Source organism: Geospiza fortis, unplaced genomic scaffold (genome assembly GCF_000277835.1).
Source record: "Geospiza fortis unplaced genomic scaffold, GeoFor_1.0 scaffold41, whole genome shotgun sequence".
NCBI classification, from domain to species: domain Eukaryota; kingdom Metazoa; phylum Chordata; class Aves; order Passeriformes; family Thraupidae; genus Geospiza; species Geospiza fortis.
The window spans coordinates 7,654,804-7,677,152 of record NW_005054299.1 but is presented as its reverse complement, the minus strand read 5'-3'; the positions used below and the strand labels follow the sequence as shown (position 1 = coordinate 7,677,152).

General features: G+C 35.1%; 1 protein-coding gene across 1 annotated transcript in view; it reads left to right on the top strand.

Moving 5' to 3' along the window:
- The window catches only part of LRPPRC (leucine rich pentatricopeptide repeat containing), a 76,836-nt gene that overhangs the window by 7,594 nt on the left and 46,893 nt on the right, over window positions 1-22,349 (top strand). The window contains exons 11-21 of the mRNA XM_005416190.2: window positions 5,708-5,826; window positions 6,427-6,520; window positions 9,744-9,813; window positions 12,897-12,924; window positions 15,171-15,228; window positions 16,361-16,467; window positions 16,681-16,758; window positions 17,085-17,138; window positions 17,861-17,974; window positions 19,160-19,290; window positions 20,710-20,795. Coding sequence (XP_005416247.1) covers window positions 5,708-5,826; window positions 6,427-6,520; window positions 9,744-9,813; window positions 12,897-12,924; window positions 15,171-15,228; window positions 16,361-16,467; window positions 16,681-16,758; window positions 17,085-17,138; window positions 17,861-17,974; window positions 19,160-19,290; window positions 20,710-20,795 — 939 coding nt within the window. The remainder of the gene's footprint in view (window positions 1-5,707; window positions 5,827-6,426; window positions 6,521-9,743; window positions 9,814-12,896; window positions 12,925-15,170; window positions 15,229-16,360; window positions 16,468-16,680; window positions 16,759-17,084; window positions 17,139-17,860; window positions 17,975-19,159; window positions 19,291-20,709; window positions 20,796-22,349) is intronic.

The following is a 22,349-nucleotide window of genomic DNA, read 5'->3' as shown; positions in this document are numbered from 1 at the left end:
ATCCTACTGCTATGAGATTAATCAGAAATTTAACAAAGCCCTTGCTGTATACCCTCGTTTCAAACAGTTTTTCCTTCAGAAAGACTTTTTTAAAACCTCCTTTCTTGCTTGATTGTGATACAGTTCTTCAAATTTCAAGTCTCACTTGACATAGAAAGATGTGAGTGTTTAGTTATCTTTTTAACTCTTCACATTCTTTGTGCATTCCAGCACACTTTATGCTGCTCATTACTATTTACAGTTTACTCTTGAAGAAGCTGCAATCCAAGTGAAGAATTTAAAAGTAAGGTTATGTTATTATAGCTCTCTTGGACTGCAAACCCAGTCCTTTATTCAAGCCAGCTTCATACTATTTGCCAGATGAACCAAACGTGAGTTTTGTTGGAATCATAAAAACTGCAGGAGAACTTACTTTGCTGGATGTGTGAGCCTGACCTGACAGCATACTGATTGAAGGATAAAAATGCTCAATCTTTGGGATTCTTAAGTAGGTTGAAGCATTTAGCATACTTTCCCCTGTTACACATGGGGATGTCTACAGGATATGAATAAGAATTGAAAAAATATTAAATTTTAGAGTACAGTATCTAATTCTTTGGTTTGCGTTATTGGTAATTCAGAAAGAATGGTATTGTAAAAAGATGCTTTTAACAGAAGTACTTCCCCCTTGGGGAAACAAAAAACTGTCTTTTTCATCTTATCTCACAGTATAATGTGCTTTAGAATGAGATGCAGAGTTGTTAGTGTGACACTGGGTGACAAACAAAATGCACAAACAAAAAAAAAAGTGCTTTTAGCAGACTCTTCCATATCGCAATTTTATCTTAAATATACAGTCACATTCCAGTTTGGAAGAAATGCTGAAACAAGTATTCCCTAATTGTTTCTGGCTATAAAAATGTCTCAAGTCTCTTTCAAAAAGCCTTTGTGAAAACAATATTCAGTTTTTATTAACTCCTTAGGCTCTGTTCCTGCTAGACTACTACCCAAGTTTATCTTCTCCCAGGTTTTCAAATCCTTGAAAGTTCTATGGTATTTTAAAAGTCTGGCAATGTTGTTTTAGTTGGGTCCTTTGTGACTTACTTGAAACACAGTGTTCCCAAAAATAAGTAAATGGAAATAAATCAGTACCATACTTCTCTGTGTGGATGCTGCCTACTGAAGAAAGCTGCTTTCTTTTACTCCAAGAAAAATTTCACCTCACTGACACAATTCCGAGAGATGTTGGAAGTATTTTTAGATTTAGACTTGGCTCCCAAAATTAAAGCAGTATTTGAGCGTCAAGAGAAACTTAGGTTTTCATACTTCTTTTGGTCTTTGTCAAGATCAGAGATTGCCTTAATTTGGACTCCCTGCTGTAGAAATCAACTATGCTTTGGCAACTGTAGTTGCTGCTGGAGGTCATGTAAGCAAATTGAGAAGAGAACTGATGAAGGATCCCTCAATTCCAGCATTTTTAGCCATTTTCTGTAGAGCCTTTGTTTTTCTGTCTGCAAAGGCATTGCATACATGTACTTCTGTATGGCTGTAAGATAATGCTGTGAATTTGCAAACTCAGTTTTGTAGCCTGGTACTCGCTATCCAAGTTGATACTGTCAAGTGGTGGAAGCATGGTACATGCCTACACAAGTCAGTGATTTTTCAATTCTGAAAATATATTAGGTAAGAAGATACCTGCTCAGTTGCTTCTGTAGTGAAGAACCGGTGTAACTGTTCTTCATGAATAGTGAAACAAGTTGTCTTCTTCCCATTTGTAAGCTTGCGTTCGATTTTTTCCGAGTTAATAATAAAAAAAATGAATAAATCAGTTTTACTATATAAAAATACTAGCAGCACACTTGAAGAAAGGTAAATAGGAGGATAAATCCTCATCCGCCTTGGAATTGTTTCATAGAAATAATAGAGCAAACAGTCATGCTGCAGTGAGAGTCTAAGGGTGACAGCAGGTAGTGAATTAATAGAATGGTGCTTTCTAGGAGCAAAAAATAACATGAACAGGAGTATAGACACAGTATCATATCTTATACCAAAAATAAAGTAATTAATTTCTCAACAAAGTAGTAATGCCCAGCCTAATGTGTGTAGTTTTGTGCCTTGCTATAGGCAAGGCTGGTAATGGAAGAGAGCTTGGAGGAAAAGCTATTAAAAATATGATAGGATGTAGACTGGACTATGTAATTAGAATAAACAGAATAAAAGCAACAAGTTAAATAGAACTGCAGTGTACAAATGTCTGGATCGGTACGTATAACGTGACCAAGCAATTAAATAACAAATAGCAATGTTTAATTGCATGTTTCTCTAATGTTTATTACAGCAAAATCTGACACTGGATATCAAAGAAAATTCTGTAATTTCTGTATTATGGAATTGTGTTTGAAAGAAAAGTAGCAGTGAAGTGGTGGCTAGGAGGTATGGAACTTAATAAGGCCATTTTTAAATACGCCTTAACCACTCTGAAATAGCAAACAGTTCTTTTCAGTCATTTTACACAGGCAAATAATTTCAGGTGGGGCATTGCTGTTATGTGCATCTGTTACATGAGTTGAGAAATACTTATTTTCTTAGTATTTATTAGGCTTTTAGGAATACGACATGCTTGTCCAGTTTAAAAGATCAATATGCAGTGGATCTGAAACTGTTACTGGCACTGAGAGTAATTTTGTATCAGAGTATGCACTTAAAATCTGGAGGGCCTAATGTAAGTAAGCAGAAATGTTCAATTTAGGCTTATTCCTGAATATTTTATAGCTTCCCCTTGCCTTTGAATAATCATGCTGTTTTTAAAAACTCTTCTTACAAGTGTGTATTTTGCTTTTGGGTTCTACTGTCATTGAACTATTGTATAAACTATTGTTACATACAAAAACCCATGGTTAGTGAATGGTAATTCAGATTTTACTTTGGAAAATAAGAGTCTGGGTCCAGAATGGTAATTTCACAAAGTTACTGCTTGAAATCCTGTTTTATAGACAGACTCTTCTGGCAGAGAATGTTCTGAGTGGATCTGAAACTACCAGCACAGCAAAAATACATTAAATGCTATACTTTCCTGAATGTGACCTTACTTTTTGACCTGAAGTTTTGGTTTTTTGTTTCCTCAGAAAACTGCTTAAAGCCAAATTTATCTTCCCTTGCTCATGTAGAGCCATACATAGCAGCCTGAGAAATTCCTTCTGTTCTTGTGGGACTACTTTAGGGAGTAGGCATGACTTAATAGTGAGAACTTTAGGAGATGAATGGTAGACTGAAATGCAAGCCTCACTTTGCAGTTTTTGAAAATCAGCTCTACCACATAAACATTATGACCACCTCATAGTTAATCTCTTATATTTGTTCTTCAATATACTGATTTGGGGTTGGAATCTGTTCATTGTGGTGTTTGAGTGCTGTTTCCAGTATTGACAAAAAGGAGTTGTTTGACTTCATCTTGTTTTCTGTTTCTTTCTTCTTTCTACTCAATTATTTGATTTTGTTTACTCAGCTCCTGTGTACTTGCATATGTCAGCCTGAAACCTCAAAAAGCCTGTTCTTGATTGAGTAGGGAGATGACCAAAAGACTTTACTGGGGGTTTTAGTCATGCCCAGCCTTCTGGATCAGTGGTCTCCAGAGTGGGATGTGCAAGGCAATCCCTGGGGTTGTGGTTGGACTGTTAGCAAATAAATATTTTATCATTTTATCATTTTTGGCTCTCTATTTTCATGTGTGTTTGATAATGCCCACAGTACATGTGAATGTATTCTGTACATGTGAATAATTTCTAAATCAATATACATGTATATTTGGGGGGGTGTTCTCAAAAAGGTTTGTGAGAACAGTGTTCTGCATTGGACATGACTGCACTTTGTGCCTTTCTTTTTTAGTCTGTTTTTTTGGTTGGGAGGGAGAGAAGAAGTCAGTGTGCTTTCCAGTATAAGCAGCAAAGAATTTATAGAAGTCCATGTGCATAATGCTCGAATCTTTTTAACTGAAATGGAAATGTTTCATTGCTTAGTATTGTGGAAGATGTTTATTTGACTATAAAGTAGTTCTGATTTTGGTGAAGTAGAAAATGTATGCAAAACTGTAGGACTCTATGTTGGTTTCATTAATCTTCTGTCCCCCCAAAAATTGTACATCAGCCACCTTAAAAAAAATGCTGCTGCACATATTTTCATTTTATGTTTGTGATTATTTTGGCTATGCAATTACTTTGGTGCTGTATGGTTGTGGTATCTGCATCTTGCTGTTGTGCTAGTGTTCAGTTTCTCACACCTGCCTTTCCCCGCTCAGGAAATGTGCCCTGGTCTGTCTGCCAGGGAGTGGGGATGCTTAACAAGCCTGTTTTCTGCACTCCTCTGCATACAGGCTTGAGCTCAAACCTCCTGCGTACACCACACCTTATTCACTGTGGGATGTAGTTCTTGGTCTTCAAACTACTTTTTAGTGTTACAGTTATTTTTGAAAAGGTTTCAGCATGAGAGGACTTAATGTATTTTCTGGGAAGTTGAAAACATGAAATAGAAACTAGCTGTCAACATTTGAAAGGTATGAAGAAAGACTTAGTGTAATTAATTCTTTATTCATATTTTTGCAGATTCTGGTCCAAAATCAGAGTTTTGTTTAAGGCAAACTCGAACAGATGATGCGACTTTAATCTAGTGTGACTTGCCTGCATGTATTTTCAAGTGCTCAAAGGGAATTCACATTTGATTATTTGCACCATAGTGCACTGCATAAAATATTCATGGAAGTGTCACTTTTCCATAGGTGACACTCCAGGGCAAAGACAGGGACTTTGGACATTTTTAAAGTAATAAGTATGAAATGCAAGTTGAAAAAAACATATGCTGTTTGGTACTGGTGTCCTGCAGCAACTGACAAATCCTTTTTAGACCAGCAAAAAATTATTATACCTGTATTGGTTTTGACAGGAGTTCAGAATTTGGTAGCTAAGGTTACTGTAAGAAGTATACGCAAATCAGAAGAGTGTAAGCAATTAAAAAGAATGACATGTACTCTACACTCTACTTGCTGGACTGTTAATATTGGTGTCTGGTGTCTTCAAATGTGACTCTATAGAAGTGATACACAGTCTAGTTGTGTGACATGATGTGAACCCTGTAAAAGTTACAATGTGGCTTCACTGGGCTTGGGAAACTCCTTTTTCTGAATTTCCAGTTTGAAGTTGATGTGTTGTAATCAACCAGTTTGATACAAACATGTTACTACTTTTAAACAAGTCCAGAGGAAAGTCCTGAATACTGACACTAATCAGAGTTGGATACTGGAAACAAAACTAAGAATGTATGATGTATTGAAGAATGTCTTTGTATCTTGAGTTTATGTAGTTTATATCAAATTTCAGATTTGTTTCTCATGCACAATAATATAGGCATTTTTATACATAGCTCTATAAGATGTTGTGCAAACATGAGTAACTCCTATATTTGCTGTGTTAGAAAATAGCTTTGTATAATAGCGATTTCCAAACCGAACTTTCATGGTTTTTATAGTAACAGCACAGAATATGAAGTTTTGTTAATCTATTTTAAGTTTCACAGTTAAGAATTCTATTAACACCTACAAAAGAAATGCAGGATTTTTCATGGCACTTTCAAGGAGGGAAATGGAGTATTTTTTTGTAAAGCAACATTTATTTTTACATGTTGATTCTCAAATTTTCATTTTTCTGAATGCTTAGCCTTATTAACTTTGCCTTGATAGGTATCTTTGAGGTCCTCAAAGTGATGCACAAACTGGGAGTGGAACTTGATGCAGAAACTTATACAGACTATGTTTTTAAAAACTTTGCTGATACTGAAACTGCCCGTGCCCAGCTGAAGGTGAGTTTACATGTAAAATTTGTAAAAATGGCTATTACATGGCTTCTTATGTTACCTGTGAAGGCTTTAGATCCCAGTAGTGCTCCAAACATGAACCTGGTATGATGAAACCTGTTCCAAATATTTAGAATATTTTTCTAACAGTTGTTGCACTGATGGTTTGTTTATCATGTCTTCCTCCTGCTGCTTTACTTTTTCTTCTTCAGAGCTAACCAAAGTATTTTGCTCCAAACCTAGTAGCTTTTTGTTTCCTGAAGTGGAAAAGCAAATGAATCAATAGTGCCCTTTCTTTTTTACTGGGGACTGGAAGTACTACAATTGTTTCTGGTGAATATTTTTTTTTCACTCACTAAAGAATTGAGAATTGGAGACCAAGTATAAGTGTCCCAGTCTTTCTGCCTTTCATAACTTTGTCTCTTGCAGTTGATTTCAATACAAAAAAAAATTTGATCAGTAGCAACTCATTTGGCTGCCATATAGACTTCTGTAGAGCACCTTCTATGTTCTAAACAGCTAGCTTGGGAAGGAAATGTTTAAAAATATGAAGTATCAGAAGGTCTTCTCTGTGTGAAGTTCCATGATTGATTGCTTTTTCTCTAGGAAAATGGCTGCCTGTTTGAAAGTGCTGGGCTCTGTGTAGCAGAACTAAGAAGTGAAGCACTTCAGGGGAGACTGGACAAAGTTCTTTCTATATGTGAGTATTTTTCATGTTGCTTGTTGCTGTGTACTTGGTGATAGTTTGGATTGGTTGTAGGCTGAGAGATGTACTTGTACTAATATGTGAGGATTCAACATATGTGGGGAACTTAAGCAAAGTGCTTATCATGTGAGATCTTCTATGATGACTTGTCAGATTGAAACTACCAGCTCTGAACCATAAATCATAGTTTTAATTCTTCTTTGGTATTGAACTTGGCCATAAGATTTGTATACAAGTTATTTGCAAATAGCAGCTTTACTGTGATTGTGACAGGAACGTGACACTCTTGTACTTGGAGAGCTTAAGCAAAGAGTTCGTTTTCCACAAAGCCTGTGAGATGCTTGGTACTGGGATTGCTGTTGTTTGCAGCATCAATGATTATAGAAAGTGAGGAATGACACAGCTCTGAAGTACTACAGAGTTACTCATAAAGGAACCAGCTTTAAAGATCTGATGGTCACTGACATTAACCTGAGGGTGTTCTGCTGATCTTTTGGTCATGGAAGTTGTGTATAAATGTGATTGGTTAATTAGGCATTGAATTGTAGCATATTTAAGAGGTTTCTCCAAAGACTGTTCTGATGCTCAGTGCTTGCAAATGTTAATTTGTGTCATTGACTGAATGTACAGGATGGGATAATTGGCTTGGTTAAGTAAGAATGTGATTCTCTTCAAAATTTAAATAAATAGTTTTTATATTACTAGTAGACTGATATATTAATAAAATGCCTAAACTTGGGCTAAATCTGATACAGAAAAATCTCTTTGTAAGCAACAGTTTTATTTGTTCCAGTCTCAGAGAAAAGCCTAAGCAGATGCTTGCTGTGGTTGTCTTTAACTGTTTTATTTAACAAATACAGAAATAAGTCTATATACCATGACTCTGGGAAGCTGTTGTGTTACAGATGAGAAAATTGAGTAGTTACTAATCAGTGATTTGATTTTGGTATTGGAGAGTTATCAATTAGTGAATCCTCAAGATTCACCCTAAGTTTGGTTTGGTTTTATTACAAAAGAAAACCAAAAAGCATGAACCCAGCCATTGACCTATAAAATTTAAGTACCTAAAAAGAAACTGACATTTTTTTCAAAGGAGGACTGTTTATTAACAACAATGAAATCTCTTCTGGAATATGAAATAGTTGGGGGGATTTTTTTTCTTCATGAAAATGTAGACCACTCCTTTCATTCTGGTTAACTGAAACAGGCTGGCTTTAATGTGTTACAAGACACAAATACTTGTATGCCTGGTATATTATATATATATATCTATATATATCTACATATCTATATCTATATATATATATCTATCTCAGAAGTATGACACAGGCACATAGAGTAAGTTGAATTCTGTCTTACTGTCACAAAATTAGTATCACTTAGTATATTATTTAGCCATTGTCTGTGAGTTGAATTTAAATCTTTCAGTGGTATTTCTATTTACAAAGACCAGGGTTAATAATTCATAGAGACATATCAAATTTCTTTGAACTTGAGCTTTAAAGGAAGCTACTCCCTAAATAGTTTACCAAGCTGAAATGAATGCTAGTAAATCTAATTAGCACCTATGTGATGATAAGGCACAGATATTAAACAGCTGATTTTTTTTTTTCTTTTTGACTTGTCTCCTTTTGCAGTATTACAAAGAGGGAAAAATAGATGCAGTATGGAAAATAGTTTGAGATTGTCTCATCAGTGTAGTCAGAGGAGGCAAAGGTTGGTTATTAATGCTGGCTGCTATCTAGGTGTATTGATTCAGCTTCTCATGCCTTATAATGTATAGATTTGTGCTACTGACAAGATGAAAACTCCGAAGCATCAGCTGAGGAATCTGGGCACATAAGGCAGTGTACATGAGAGCCGCTTTTTCCCTTTATCATGCCATTCCATTCCACTTCATTGTCAGCCCCTTGATTTTCTCAGACTTGTTTGTTGCTAAGGAAACCAGGTTGCCGATTGTCAGCAGCAGCTGAGCATACTAAGATGCTTTTCTGCTGGCTTTTTTATGAGCAAAAAGTTTAATATACTGCTGGAGGAGAATTGGTATTGAGGGTGTCTCGAAACCAAGTTTACCTGAGGTTTTCAAACAAAAAGAAATATTCCAGCATTTAAAGCTAGAGTTAGACTAAGGAAGTGCTCTTAGCATGTTCTTGTCTTTGACTTCCCAGGTTCCTTTAGAGCTGGTGTTTTTATTTTGGTTGTCTTCTACCATATTGCAGCCCTTGCTGAAAGGGCCCTGTGCAGTCAGGTTTTTACAGCAGTTAATTCCATTGTGGTACTGAAGTGAGATGATGATAACTTCATACAGGAAATAAATGCACCCACTACTGCATTTTTTTTCTTTGCTGGTCTGCGGTGCTGGAGTGAGAGACAGCAATTCTACAGGAAGAAGGTAGAATGCTATGGAATATTTAGTCAAGAAATGATGTAAAGATGAGGACGTGAATCATAACTGTAAATTACCTTCAGGGACACCTAATTTTAAGTGATTTTGCAGTTTCCTTTGTGTTCAAATATTATTCTGTATAACAACATACAGAACTGTGTGTTTGTCTCTTTTTTTCCCCCTTAGATTTAATTTAATTCAGTGGATAGCGCTTTACATGGAACTACTTTTTCTTTCTTGTCAGGGAATTTATACTAGTGGAAGCAAACACTTAAGGAAGTGTTGTGCCATTGATTTTTGCTTGGATTTTTAACATTTTATTTTTATTATTATTTAAAAAATAAAAGGCTAAAATTTAAAACCTATTTTAAGGTAGGTGTTCAGTCTGAAACAATTAGCAAACCATTTGCCTTCAGTGGATTTTTTTTGTTCCAGCACTAGTATCTCAGGTTTTCTTGATTAGTATTGTTTGAGGTTTGTCTGACTTTTTGGAATTGTTCTTGTACTTTCTTTAGAAAGATGCTTTATGCAATTAATAATTATTATAAAAAGTTAATTTATTAACTATTGACATTAAAGGAAATGTAGAGGGAAAACTTCTTACTCTCTGAATATTTGATTGCTTTTGAAATGGATCAGATTTAGAGCTGATAAAAACAAGACTGTTTCAAACACTTGGACATTTTAAATCTTGGTTTATAAATGTTTGCCAGCGTTTAGTAAACTATCAAAATAGCTTTTCAAGTGGTGGTTTATTTACATGATCTTCTCAGTTGCAGTTCAGGGATTTTTTTGACAATGACTATTGAGAAACATTTCTTTCATTTCCAGTGTCTTCAGCAAACACACCTGCTATAGATAATCGTCTGTTTAGAAACAGCCTCTTTATGGGTTTTAAAAGGTAAGGTTGTTATATGAATACTTTTTTTCCTGTGTAACAAAGTTCCCTCTCTCTTTTGTCTTGTTGAACACAAGTCTGGGTAGTCTTTTGTCCCCTTCTCCATGTTTTAAAAGTAGCATTCCAGGTGTAGTAGGAGATACTGTTGTTCCTCCCTGCTCTCCTCATTTTCCTTGACTCTGCTATGTATGAGCATACATACACTTGAAACATTATATGTAGTAGATGAAAAAGAATTTCGTTATTCTTTGTTTTGTGCTATGTTCCCATATATAAACTTATGGTAGTAAACATTTAAGGGTTTATCTTTATTCACTTTTTTTTTTTAATAAACAGCTGTGCTACTGTAAAATTTCCCTAAAGATTATCACTATTAGCCAGTAAAGTAATAGGGTGCTTGATGGAGATGAAATACCTGTAGGAGCATGGCTTATTCTGCTGCATCTGCTAACTTTCTGTGCCCTCTGGGTTAATATGGTTCCTGAACACTGACATGTAACACCTGGTTCTGAGCTACATTGCCAGGACTTTGTGTTCTCAGTCATATGGTCCTGTTCTGCCAGGAAGGTTCCCTGTGTATTTGCAAGATTGTCTTAAGCTTCTGCAAGTAGATGTGAATTAGCAAGCACTTCTATCATGCACTGCTTGCCCCAGTCAAATGTTTAGGACTGGGAATGTAGGGTTTTTTTCAGCATACCTACCCTTCAGGGAACAAGAGAAGTCACCTAATATTACTCAGGACCAGGGTTTGAAGGTTGATTTTGTTATTTCTTGGAATTTTGGGATGAGTATGAAGTAGAACTGTTTTTGGTTGGATATTAGTAAAACGTAACAGGTGAATATGACCAAAATAGTTTCCTAGTAAATTGTGCGTTCAATCTAGCTGGTCCTGTTGTATCATAGGAAAAGGAGGAGATAAAGCAAACCAGTGTTGAAATTTGGTTTCTTAGCTAGGCCCTAGCTGGCCTTGGCATCCAAGGGATCGGTGAAATAATATTTTAGATCCAGTAGGAGTATATTGCTATATCTTTAATAGTCAGCTCCAGAATCATCTGTTTCAGATGTATTAATTAAAGTAACAGATTTTCTAAACACATTTTCTCTCTATAAGTATAGATAAATATCCAGCTGAAGTAGGATTTTCACTAGAAAGCAAACCATGCCAATGTTTACCACCCACAACCAACACTAGGCTGAAATATCCCTGCCACGGGGAAACTGTGCAGGTGTGCAGAATGTGATTTAAAGTATCTTTAAAATGTCATCATCTTGCTAGCAAACTAGTTGCTAAATATTATAGTCTGCTCAAATGAAACAGTTACTTTCCTCATAGTGGGGGGCTGAAAGCTCAAAATTCTGGTAGAAATTAAGGTTAGGGGTCTTTTGATGTGATTTTTTGGGGGGGGATGGGGTGGTGGTGGTTTTTTTCACTTTTTATTTCAGCTTTCATTGCCACTTTTAAGTATGTCATAAGTTTTGTTTATCTGTTTGATATTTTTCTTTTGTTTGCCTTTCTTGCTACCTGGTTTCAGACACTTGTGTTCAAGGTCACCTGTGCTCAGATTTTACCCTTACATTATTTCTGAAAGCATACCCACTCATGTTGCCTTTTCTGTTTTAAACTTTAATGGCTATAACAGCCTGAGCATGAAATTTGAGGGTATGATAGGAGAGAAGAAAGAATATTTGTAAGTTTTGTAAAGACCACAGCAAAATTTTATGGCTAAATGCAGGTGTTGAGTGTTCAAATGAACAAAGTTCAGGATTGGAGTGCAAAAGTACAGGGTAGGGATGCCAGGGACATGTGAACAATGTCTGTGGCAGACTACTTTATGGATTTCTGGTGAAACTGCTCTTTTCTAGTAACTGCTTCAAAGTATTCCCATTCTATTTGCCTGATGTTCCATTACTATTTCAGAGTCAAGTACTTTAGGAAATTGATGCATTTGATATCTGCAGTTCATTGTCATGCTGTCAGTGGTGGAGTGAGTTCACCCAACAAAGCTTAACTAACCTCACAGATGGCATTTTCTTTTCTTTCTGTGTGGACCTGCATTTGACTCATTTTCAAATACAAGTGGCAGTTGCACAGAAGGAACAAATGTTTCATAAGCTTGAACTTCCTAAATAAAATCTTAAATTTCTGTGAATGCATTCAAGTTTTTGTGCATCTCTTCAGACTGACATCCTACTTTCCTCTAATGAGATTTACAGGAAGATCATGTAACAAGTTTTTGTTTTCTTACCTGTGCCTGTATTAATGCTGTTTTATAGTTGTCCAAAACTTACAATTCTTGAAAACCTATAGCTTCTAATGAGAATTTTGAAGTTCTATGAATTACAGGAAAATGTCAGGTTTTTAATACTTGAGACAGCTGGTTTACATTAAGATGTCAGGGGTTTTATACTTTGGTGAACTGGTTGACGTGATTTTTGTTGTAACCTCATGATGTACAGAGAATGTTCTTCTTCAAGTTCTGTTTCAATCTATGAGGGGAGAAACTCTTATGTTTTGTTTTCTACTTTTTAAAATGTTGTGTTTCTCTCACTATAATGACCATTATACCTTAAGAGATTTTGATTACTTTCTTTTTTTGCATCGAATAAATGCATTAAGAGCTGCCTGTAGTTATCTTGGTGTGTAAAAGGTCTAATGCACAGGAGAGTTAGATTTTTTTTTCCCTAGCAAATTCGATGTATCAAATGCTTTCTATGTAAAGTGCAGCTTGAGTGAAACTTATTTTCTTGAAATGCTAAATAGAGAAGTATAAAACAAAAAAAATACAATTAGGATATGTTAAAAAATTGAACTAAGACCAAAACTAAAACACTTTCTAGTCATAAGTGATCTATTCAGCATGTTGGATTGTTTTAAGTTTTTTAGCAGAAATTATGAGCATATTGAGTATAGGAAAAAAGCCCTAAAGTTATTCTGTACGAAATTGGTTTAAACAGTATGTGGCAATTATTGTATTTTAATTTCATCTAAATAAAATCTTCAGCGTTAATGTTCTGTGTTGTTTTAAAGAAAGCTACAAGAGTAAAATAATTTTGTTGCTTTTGTTATCCTTTGCTGCCCTCTTCAGCTCAGATGATGTACATCTGTGGAGCAAGGTAAGTGGAGATAAAACTGTAAATAAGATCAAGATTCTTTAGGTATTGCATGTTTATGGTGCATTATTGTAAATCTGAATTCTGAGACTGAAAATGGTAGACCAGCTAATTTGAGCAAGACTTCTGTCAGTGGCAGATCAGACAAGTGTATCAAACTGAGTTTTCAAATCAGGCAGTTAAGTGGAATTGTGGAAAATCAAGTGTGGTATTACCATGTAATTTAGCTTATTCTACTGCAGTTTCTAGATCAGTGTAGTTAATGCTGAAGGTGGTTGTAGCTTCTGGACCACCGTCTGCCATGGTTGTGCTGTCAGGCATCAATTCACTTTCCTGCCCTGCTTAAACTTTCTCCCTGTCCTCACGCTGGTGCTAACAAAATTGTAAGACAGACTTAGTTTTTCAGAGTTTCTGTTATATCACTTAAAGCATCAAAGTCAAAGCCAGATAAGAGAAATTACCTGGATGAACTTCAAGGGAAATTACTGATCATCTTGCCTGACCCTGCATTAGGGCTACATTAGAAAGACACTGCAATATAACTTGGTTGTTACATTTTACACAGTATTCGAATAGGGGAGATGTTGGGAGATGCTGCTTTGGATGTGATTTCAGAATTTGGGAAGGGATACACTGTGTTTTTTATTGTTATTCCTCAGGACTGTAACTGCTGATTAATAAAAGTACATTTTAGATTTCACAAATAAATCTTGGCATGAAATGGAACTTGAGGTTTCGAAAGTCTCTTGTTCAATGATTTGCATAAAATCAGTTCAGGATTTTTTTTACATTTTATTACCTTTTACTGCTATGTGATGATTCTGGTGAAGAGGGTATTTTGTCTGCTGCCTTTCTTCTTCCTTTTTTGCATTTTAAAGAAAAGGGAGAGCAGGGAAAGAAAAAAAGGGGATCTCTTATTGGTCCCATTATGAAAATAATTTTGAAGGACAGAGAGCTGAAGTAATAGTGGTCTGCATGTGAAGTAATATCTAGAGTTAATTTTGTTCTTCATCACAATGGAAGAAAAATTTTGTTGTCTTGCACTAAGTTTAAGAGTAAATACATGCATTGAACTTCTAAAATAAGAAATGCTAACTTGGAAGTAAATAGACACTTAGAAACAGAAATAATATTACACATTTTTTCTGTAATTCATCGCTTTTAGTATTCTCATATTTGATTCAGAAGAACTGTTATGACTTCCTTTGATTTTATTGCAGTGTGTATAAATTTGTCATAGGAAGACGAGGGGAAAAGGGCAGAAAAAAGCTGTAGTTTCACTGTGAACAGTGTCCATGGTGTTGGTAGAAAAGTAATAGATAAGATATTCAGGTGCACATTTGGTATTTTCCGTCTTTATTTATCCATTTTCATCAACAACTGAAGGTGAAGGTTCTTTTTCTTTTGTCATTACTTAAAACACAGCACTTTGGCAGTGAGAATGCATCTCCTTCTGTTTTCTTTGACATTGTATTCTAGAATCATGGGAGATATAACAAAAATTCTTGAAGCACAATTTCAGTTTTTAACTGAGGGTTTAATTCATAGAAATTATTTTATTTCCTTAAGAAGAGTCAAATGATTTTTAAAGTGATGTTGTTTGGGTTAAAGTATTTGTAGGTAAGATGTGGGGGGCTTTTGGGTAAATTATTCTTTTCTTTCAGAGTAGGTAAAATCTATATCTTTGGTTTGCGTGATGAATCAAACGAGTGCTAAATATAGTTGTAATTAATTTTTATGAACACATGTTCTGTCATTCAAAATTGCACTTATTTACAACAGCTTATTTACAACTAGCTGCACTAGTTACCTTAACTCTACCAGAGCATGATAAATGTTCCTTTATTATTTTTTTGCATTTGCTTCTTTCAGATATAAAAAATAAGAAGCTTTTTAGGACAATTTCAGCCTTTCAATAAATTGGAACATAATTGTAGCATCTTCAGGAGTGACACACATTAAGCAGTGTCTTAGGATCGCTATCTTCCTAAGAAGATATATAAACAGAATACTAGTGTTCCCTGTCTTAATGCTATACCTCAGAAAGCATTTCTGTTGCAATATTTTTTCAAGAAAACCCTATTATTTACAAAAAAACCCCTTTGTGTTTCTTAGGGAATGACTATGATGTGGTAAAGAATAATACTTTAACAGAGAGATGCTTTATTATTTTGAGAATTCAATTTCAGGTACTATTTGTCCTTGCTTACTGCTTTTGGCTGCAATGTACGATTATTCTGTCTCACCAGATAACAGAAGTGTTGTACAAGGATGAACGTTATTGCCTGACGCCTCCAGGACCAACTGGTAGAGTTTCAATTTCTATGATTGTAACTTATCCACAAATCCCTTCTTCTGTGTAATGATGGGTTTGAGGGATTACAACAGTAAACACTGATTGCTTCTTTTTGAAAGTGAAATTTGAAAACATGTTGGGTAAAATCCTGATTCAAATAATCAGGGTATAGTCTGTGAGATCCACAAGTTACTTTTTTTTTTTTAGAATGATAAACAAATGTTACTGATAATGATTTATTTTTCTAAATTTACAGATCAAAATGGAGAAGGAATACAGTATCAGTGCTTAAATACTTTTTTAAAAAGCAGTTTTTCAACCTATTTTTACATTTAATAGTAAAGGTACTGATTTTGTGAGGCAAAATGGTACTTAATATCCCAAATCTTCTAGCTTGAAATAAATATACTTTTTTTGTTTAATATGTTTTTTAAAAAAAGTGTTGATTTTTTCCGCTCCTTTCAGAGCTAGAGGGGCAAGGAGGTATGGGGACAGCTAACCTTTAAGAAGGCAGTACTTGATACTCTTCCTGTTCTGGGAAGAGCTACAGAGCCCCACATATTTTTGCACTGCATAGATAAGAAACTTAGAATAATTTGATGAAATCTGTTCATCTTAATTTTCATTGGCTAATAGGCAGTTTCTTCAGTGTTACTTGCTCGAATGGTTAAAATATTTTTGTATGCTTTTATATTAAAATTACAAAACTTAATGTAGCTTGGTAATGGAATATAATGGGTAAAATGTACAGAATAAATATGCAAAGTGTTAGAAATCTGTTTTTTCTTTTGAGCAGTGACAAAATATTTGTGGCAACTATTTGGGGTAGCAGGCAGGAAAGGGGGGGAAGGCCTTGGGCAGTACCACTTCTGTCACACGGTAGTGGAAAAAAATAGATTGAAGTAAGATTCTCTACTGAAAAGCTGTCACTAGGTCTGAAAATAATTAATATTCCTTTCACTCACCAGTTAGATATGTGCTCCCAAACCACATAATCTCTATGCCTCAGTGATCATTGTTGCCATTTCAGAGCCTCTCATCAGGGTGACATCTCACACCAAAATGATTTCTTATAAATTAATCTTGATAACATGACAGTCTCGGTAATTTTAGTGGAATGCTTTCTCTTGTTTTTTTCCACAGAAGCTGTTGGCTATTTTCTTTATCACTTGATTGACAGCATGAGTGACTCAGAGGTACAGGCCAAGGAGGAGCGTTTGAGACAATACTTCCATCAGCTGAAGAAGATGGTACCATTTCATTTTTTGCTACATAATGCCTGTCCTGCCTGACATGTATCTATTAGGTTTGAAATTGCTGCTTTTAAGTACAACCAGACCACTTCTCAATGACATGCAAGAGCTGGAGACTTGAATTACGTCTGAGATAATTTCTGTTAGACAAATTTCAGTTTGGTTCTGTTTCAAAACTCATATATTTTTTTTCCCCACCTCTTGGTACAGAATATAGTTATCCCTACCAGCCACTACAGCGGCATTTGCAGACTGCTGGACTCCTCTCAAGTTCCTGAATTAATTAAGGTCTGTGGTTCTATAGCAATTACTTTGGATCTAAAAAAATCTCTGAATATATTCTCCTTTGCAAAATAAATATCTTCATGCAGTGATTTTATGTAAGCCTTTTAACCTTTCTGTGATTTTGCACGGTTGTAGCTGGTTTCATTTCTAATGTGAAAGGGATACATTTAATAAGTGCTGTTTCAAGTCAGTGTAATGATGCTGCAGAACACAGCTTTTTTTACCATTGCTATTATATAATTACCTCGAACCTTTTGAGTACAATATGCTTACTTAGAGATTGAACTTTGGGGGAGATCAGTGATATTTTTTGTCTTACTGAATTTCAGGATGTAAGGTTACTGTGTCATAAACCATCCCCGTCTACAGACAACATTCCAGAAGTAAGTAAATTCACAGATAGCTGTGCTTATTCTTACTGTAATAATACTGTTTGGATATAGGGTTTAGAGGAAGTGTAATCACTGGCTTTCAGGTCACGGAAGTATATTAACGTTATTTAAATCTACCATTTGAAGTTCAGAGGTTACTTTCCAGAGTATGAGTAAAGGCTATCCAGATTTTCATATAGACCTGATACTTGACCTTGGAGTTGGCTGAGGTCTCATGCCTCAGTTTCCCTGCCTGTTAGATATTTTTTTGAAAGTTCTAGTTAGTTAACAGTAGTGGTGTGAGGCTTAATTCATGCTTGTAAATTACAGTGATCCACTTGAGTGGCAGGAACCATATAAATCCATACTGCTTCTAATGGTCGAGTGTCAAGTCTTTACATTTCTGATCTGAGCAAAGTGGAGATGGAAAAAGAAACAGCCTTGTGTTCCCTACTTCTCTGAACACAAAGAGAACTGAGTGCAAGAGAAATAGTAATGTTGACCTTTGTAGATATGTGACTTAATGTTGGGGTTTTTTTTTTACTGTATTCTGACTCAAGTCTTCAATTAGTATGTACTATTTAAACAGATAAAAGCACCTTAAATGATTAAAAAATTTCTTCGAGTATGAAAGAAAAGGATTATTTTGTCTGTCTTTTATTAAAAGTGATCCGACAAGTTGCTCAGGGAAGGGTGTTTTCACAATTGACGTTCTTTCTGTTACCTCCATTTAGAGTGCTAAATCTGACGTGTCTGCTTTGGAGAAGAAACTAGAAAAGCGAAAAGCTGAAAACCAGCCTATTACAGATGTCTTGAAACAACTCATACATGCTCTTTGTGAAGAAGAGGTATCTTAAGCAATGCAGAGATAATTGGAAACACATAGCTATATTTTTAAAGGGACATAAATGACTGTTATGGGAAGACACATTTAAGCAAAGACAAGTGCAGTGCTTCAGGTTTCATGGTTTGATGCTTATAAATCAAACATAAGTGCAAAAAGCAATTAAATCAAAAGGTTAACTAATTTCAGCAACACCTTGAATGGCATGTTTTGGGGTTGCTGAAGTTTGTTTACAATAATCTGCAAAGTGAATGATAGTAACAGCTGTGATAGGTTTATCATACATGCCAAATGTCCTTTCAAGCCATGGCTCCGGTCTCTTATATCTAGATTGTCAAGCAACTGATACATGCACTAGTCATTTGCAATTCAAATATTACTAGGTTGTTAATGCAGGGATTGAAATTCCATTTTCCTGCAGGAGGAAAGCTCTTCTGAGATAAAGGGTCTCTTGCCTTCATTCGGCAGGCGTCCAGCTGTAGTTTACATTCATTTAGTGTGTGTCTGTAATTTGTGGGGTATCACCACACTTTTGTTCGGTTTCTTGTTCAGTATGATCCTGCCTATAAAGCTGGATCTATAGGAGCAGTAACAGTTGTGCAGGTGATAGCACAATATTCTCTGCTGCTATGAACACAATTTAGAAACAGTTGAGTATCTCGGCTGTGTATCTCTACAATTTTGCATATGAAATAAGCCTAGATGCAAGCACCATTGCAAGTTCAAAGTGGTCAAACGTATGAATAAGAATTTATAGAAAAATAAGCTTTATATGGAATTAATAAGTAGTTTCTTATTCTTTAGAAAGTAGTGTTGTAATGTGTTTGGCCGTGTACCAGGTGAAAATGGTTATGAATTCCAAATAAATAAGAACTATTTTAGAATATGGGTTAATCAGTTTCATTATTGGGATGAAAAAAGAAAGACGTCTCTTACATTAAAAAATGCAAGAAATATAAATGCAAAGCAAGAAATTTTATTTAGAAGTCTATTCTCAAATTAATGTAAAAGGTGTTCTACAAGAATAATATTAAATTTCCTAAAACATTACAGCACTGTGTTTTTGTATGTGATCCTACACTACTAAAAGCACTAAAGCAGTCATATAACTGCATACTGAATGTATAAGATTCATAATGTCAGATTGACTTTTCCTCTCGTTCACATCTTTGCTTTGTTCCTTTTTTAGAATATGCAAAAAGCCCTTGAAGTGAAAGCCAAATACGAACCGGACATGGTTGTCGGTGGCTATGCAGCCTTAATAAATTTGTGCTGTCGACATGATAATGTAGAAGAGGCAATGAACCTGAAAGAAAAAGTGTAAGTACACCGGCACTGAAACATGTCACAGAGATTTATGCTGATACACAGACCTTGTTGAATTAAGTAGGTTGAGTATTAACCCCCTCATCCATTTTTAATTAGTTTTCCCCAACAATGTATGTGCATTTAAAACAGTCATGGGTGTGGTTTTCGGAAACAAAAAATTTGCTTTGTGTAATTGAACATTAAAAGCAGCTACTTTGTGTGGTCAGTAATCTCATTTTATTTTTATTTTGAAAAAGGCAGATTGCAACATAAGATGTTTTATTTTTATTTTAAACGTGCATAGCATCTAAATTGAATTTTGGCTTAATTTACAGTTAAAGATGGGCACCTGTATTGTGTGTTACAAAGCACCTAGAATGTGTTTAGAGTGTGGAACACCTGTATTGTTTTTAGAATAGCAGTGTTTGAGTAGTGTTACTTTAAGACTGTCAACAAGCATTCTGTCTTAAATTTTTATATTCAGTTCTTTGAAACTTGGCAGTAAAAGTTAGCTCCAAGCTAAAACATGCCACACATGACTTAGCCCAGAGCAAATTCTTACAGATGATCCTTTTATTTGTCCCTTTCTTTTTTCCCCTCAAAAGGCTCCTTTTGGTCTGGTGTGTAGTGAATTGAAAAAAAGTTATATGTGACTTTCAGGGTCTCTCTCTCACATACACCCACAAAGTACTTGCTTAGGTTTTTAGTAGGTTTGCAGGCAGGTGCTCATTATACCTTGCTAGTGTTAGAAATTATGTGAAATGATTGAGCTGTGAATATAAAGAATTTTGCCACTCTACAAATAAGGGTTGTGTATTGGCTTTGACTGCAGTTCTGCTCTCACGTAGTCCCCCGTGTGAGTTTGCAGGAAGTGAAATTCTGCTGGAGTTTCACTGCAGTAACACATTTTTACTGACATGTCTCAAGAGTAGCCTCATACTGCACAAAGGGTCTCTTTGGATTGTTATACAAAGAAACAACGGTGAAGGAATTAACTTTTAGTACTTCCAGAGAAAAGAAACAATGTATAGCAGAAACTTCAAAATAGTGGCTTTTAACTTAGGCAAATAGTTTCAGTCTCTATGTCAAAAAGAATATAGCCCTGTTCCAGTCATCTGCACTGTTTTCTTCCCTGGCTCGTGAAAAAAAAACCCTATTTTATGCCATAACTACCAGATAATTAAACCGTCTGACTCTTTCTCAGAAACATAACCTTTGGCTTTTGAGGTGGGAAGGTGCATGGATCATATTTTTAAATCATGTTCTAATGATGCATCTTTTCAATTCTGTCAGATTTTTCCTTTAAGACTTGCTATCATTTTTAGCTCTTAGTGCTGTTGCTGTGTTATGTACTTTTAAAAATAAATCTTTAAGCAGAAGCTATAAAATGTGAGCCTCTGTTGATAAAATTCTTAATGCTTTAATTTTCAGCTTCCCTAAGAATTCACCTGTTGCTCTTGACAGTGGAAAGTATGTAGCACTGATAGAAGTCTTAGAAAAGCACGGTAGACTGGAAGGTAATCCATTTGCTTTCATTGTGTGTGTCTGCTATATAATAAAGGTATCTTGCCTCGAGAATAAAAATGTGACTTGATATTAATGGTATATCATGTCCTGAAAAGTGCTTGAACATTTTGCATACAAATTTGCATGTGAATTCAACCAGAGATGCTTGGACAGTGCAGGCCATTAGTTTTAATGGATTGGCAAGCTTGTCATTTACATTTGCACAGCTCAGTGCTTTTTGCATTTCTGCAGCTAGTTTTTATTAGCATTGCTGTTTGGATTGAGTTTGAAGATCATGACTTATGGCACAAATTGCGTATGTGCCTAGACTAATGGCTTTGTTTTTGCTTAAGAAGGTCTGAAGGCTGAACATAAAACCTATAAACATAACCCTCTCATAAGAGCCAAGTACTGCAAAAAAAAAATTAACTTTTCATAAAGTATATATTTTTCTGTTACTATTCTTTTTTGTGTTTGCTATTGAATTTTATATTCAATCTGTAAACTGCCTGGAAATTTTGACTTTTTAATGAGTGTTCTACAAACTGCGTATTTCATATTTCTAGATGTTTGCATTAAGCTGTTCGCTCTTTGATTTTTGTAATTTAGTCTAATATAATTCTGTGGCTTACATGGTTTGGTTGATCTTTAAAAAGAACTCTAGACTGTCATTAGCTTTAAAAGATGATTCTGAATATTGAGTTCCATGATTTTGTAGAGTAACAACTACACTAACACTATAAAACATGGTCTAAGCCTAGACACAAAATATAATGATTTTATTTAAAGCATTGTAAAATATAACAAAAAAGCTAATACAGTTTTTTTCATGTAAGGTCTTCCTTTGAAATTTGTCTTGACCTTTTATTAAGCTTACTGTCAGAAAAATAATAAACAAAGATGATGTTGTCCAAATCATAATAAATCAGATCATGTCCAGCTCTACATTAAGCAGTTTGAAAATATGAGCTTGCTTTTAAGACTATAAATTTCCCTCAGAAAATAAAATAATTCAGAAATGTAGCCAAATGTAAAGTGGTCAAAACATTCTGTCTATGCAGTAATTAAGAACATTATAAAAATGCACTTATTCCATATACAAAAATGTTTGTTTCCGCCTTACTAATGAAGCTTAATGAACCTAATGTTTTAACATGCAGTCTGTTAGAAAGCTTTCATTGGCTCTCCTTGGCTAATTAGTATCGACACAGCAAACAGGCCCTATCGGTATCAGACCATTAGTCTGGCTGTATATACAGTGTAAACATATCTTTATTATCTGGCCTCGTGACAAGCCATCTGCTGAAGAAACAATGGAGTGATTTAGCAGATGTTAGCATTGAACGATAAAAGCATCCATTTAGTAGAATCTTGCAGCTATAGGGCAGGCTGTACAGGGTTATGTGGTGCAGAGTGGGCACACAGTTCCTATCTATAATTTGTAGTCAAAGTTGCAGGAAAATGATAAAACCATGCTATTGTGGATTTATAATTGTAGTCTCGTTTAGAAATGCAAGTAGTAATTAACTTGAAATCGGCATTATACACCAGAATTTACATTCCTG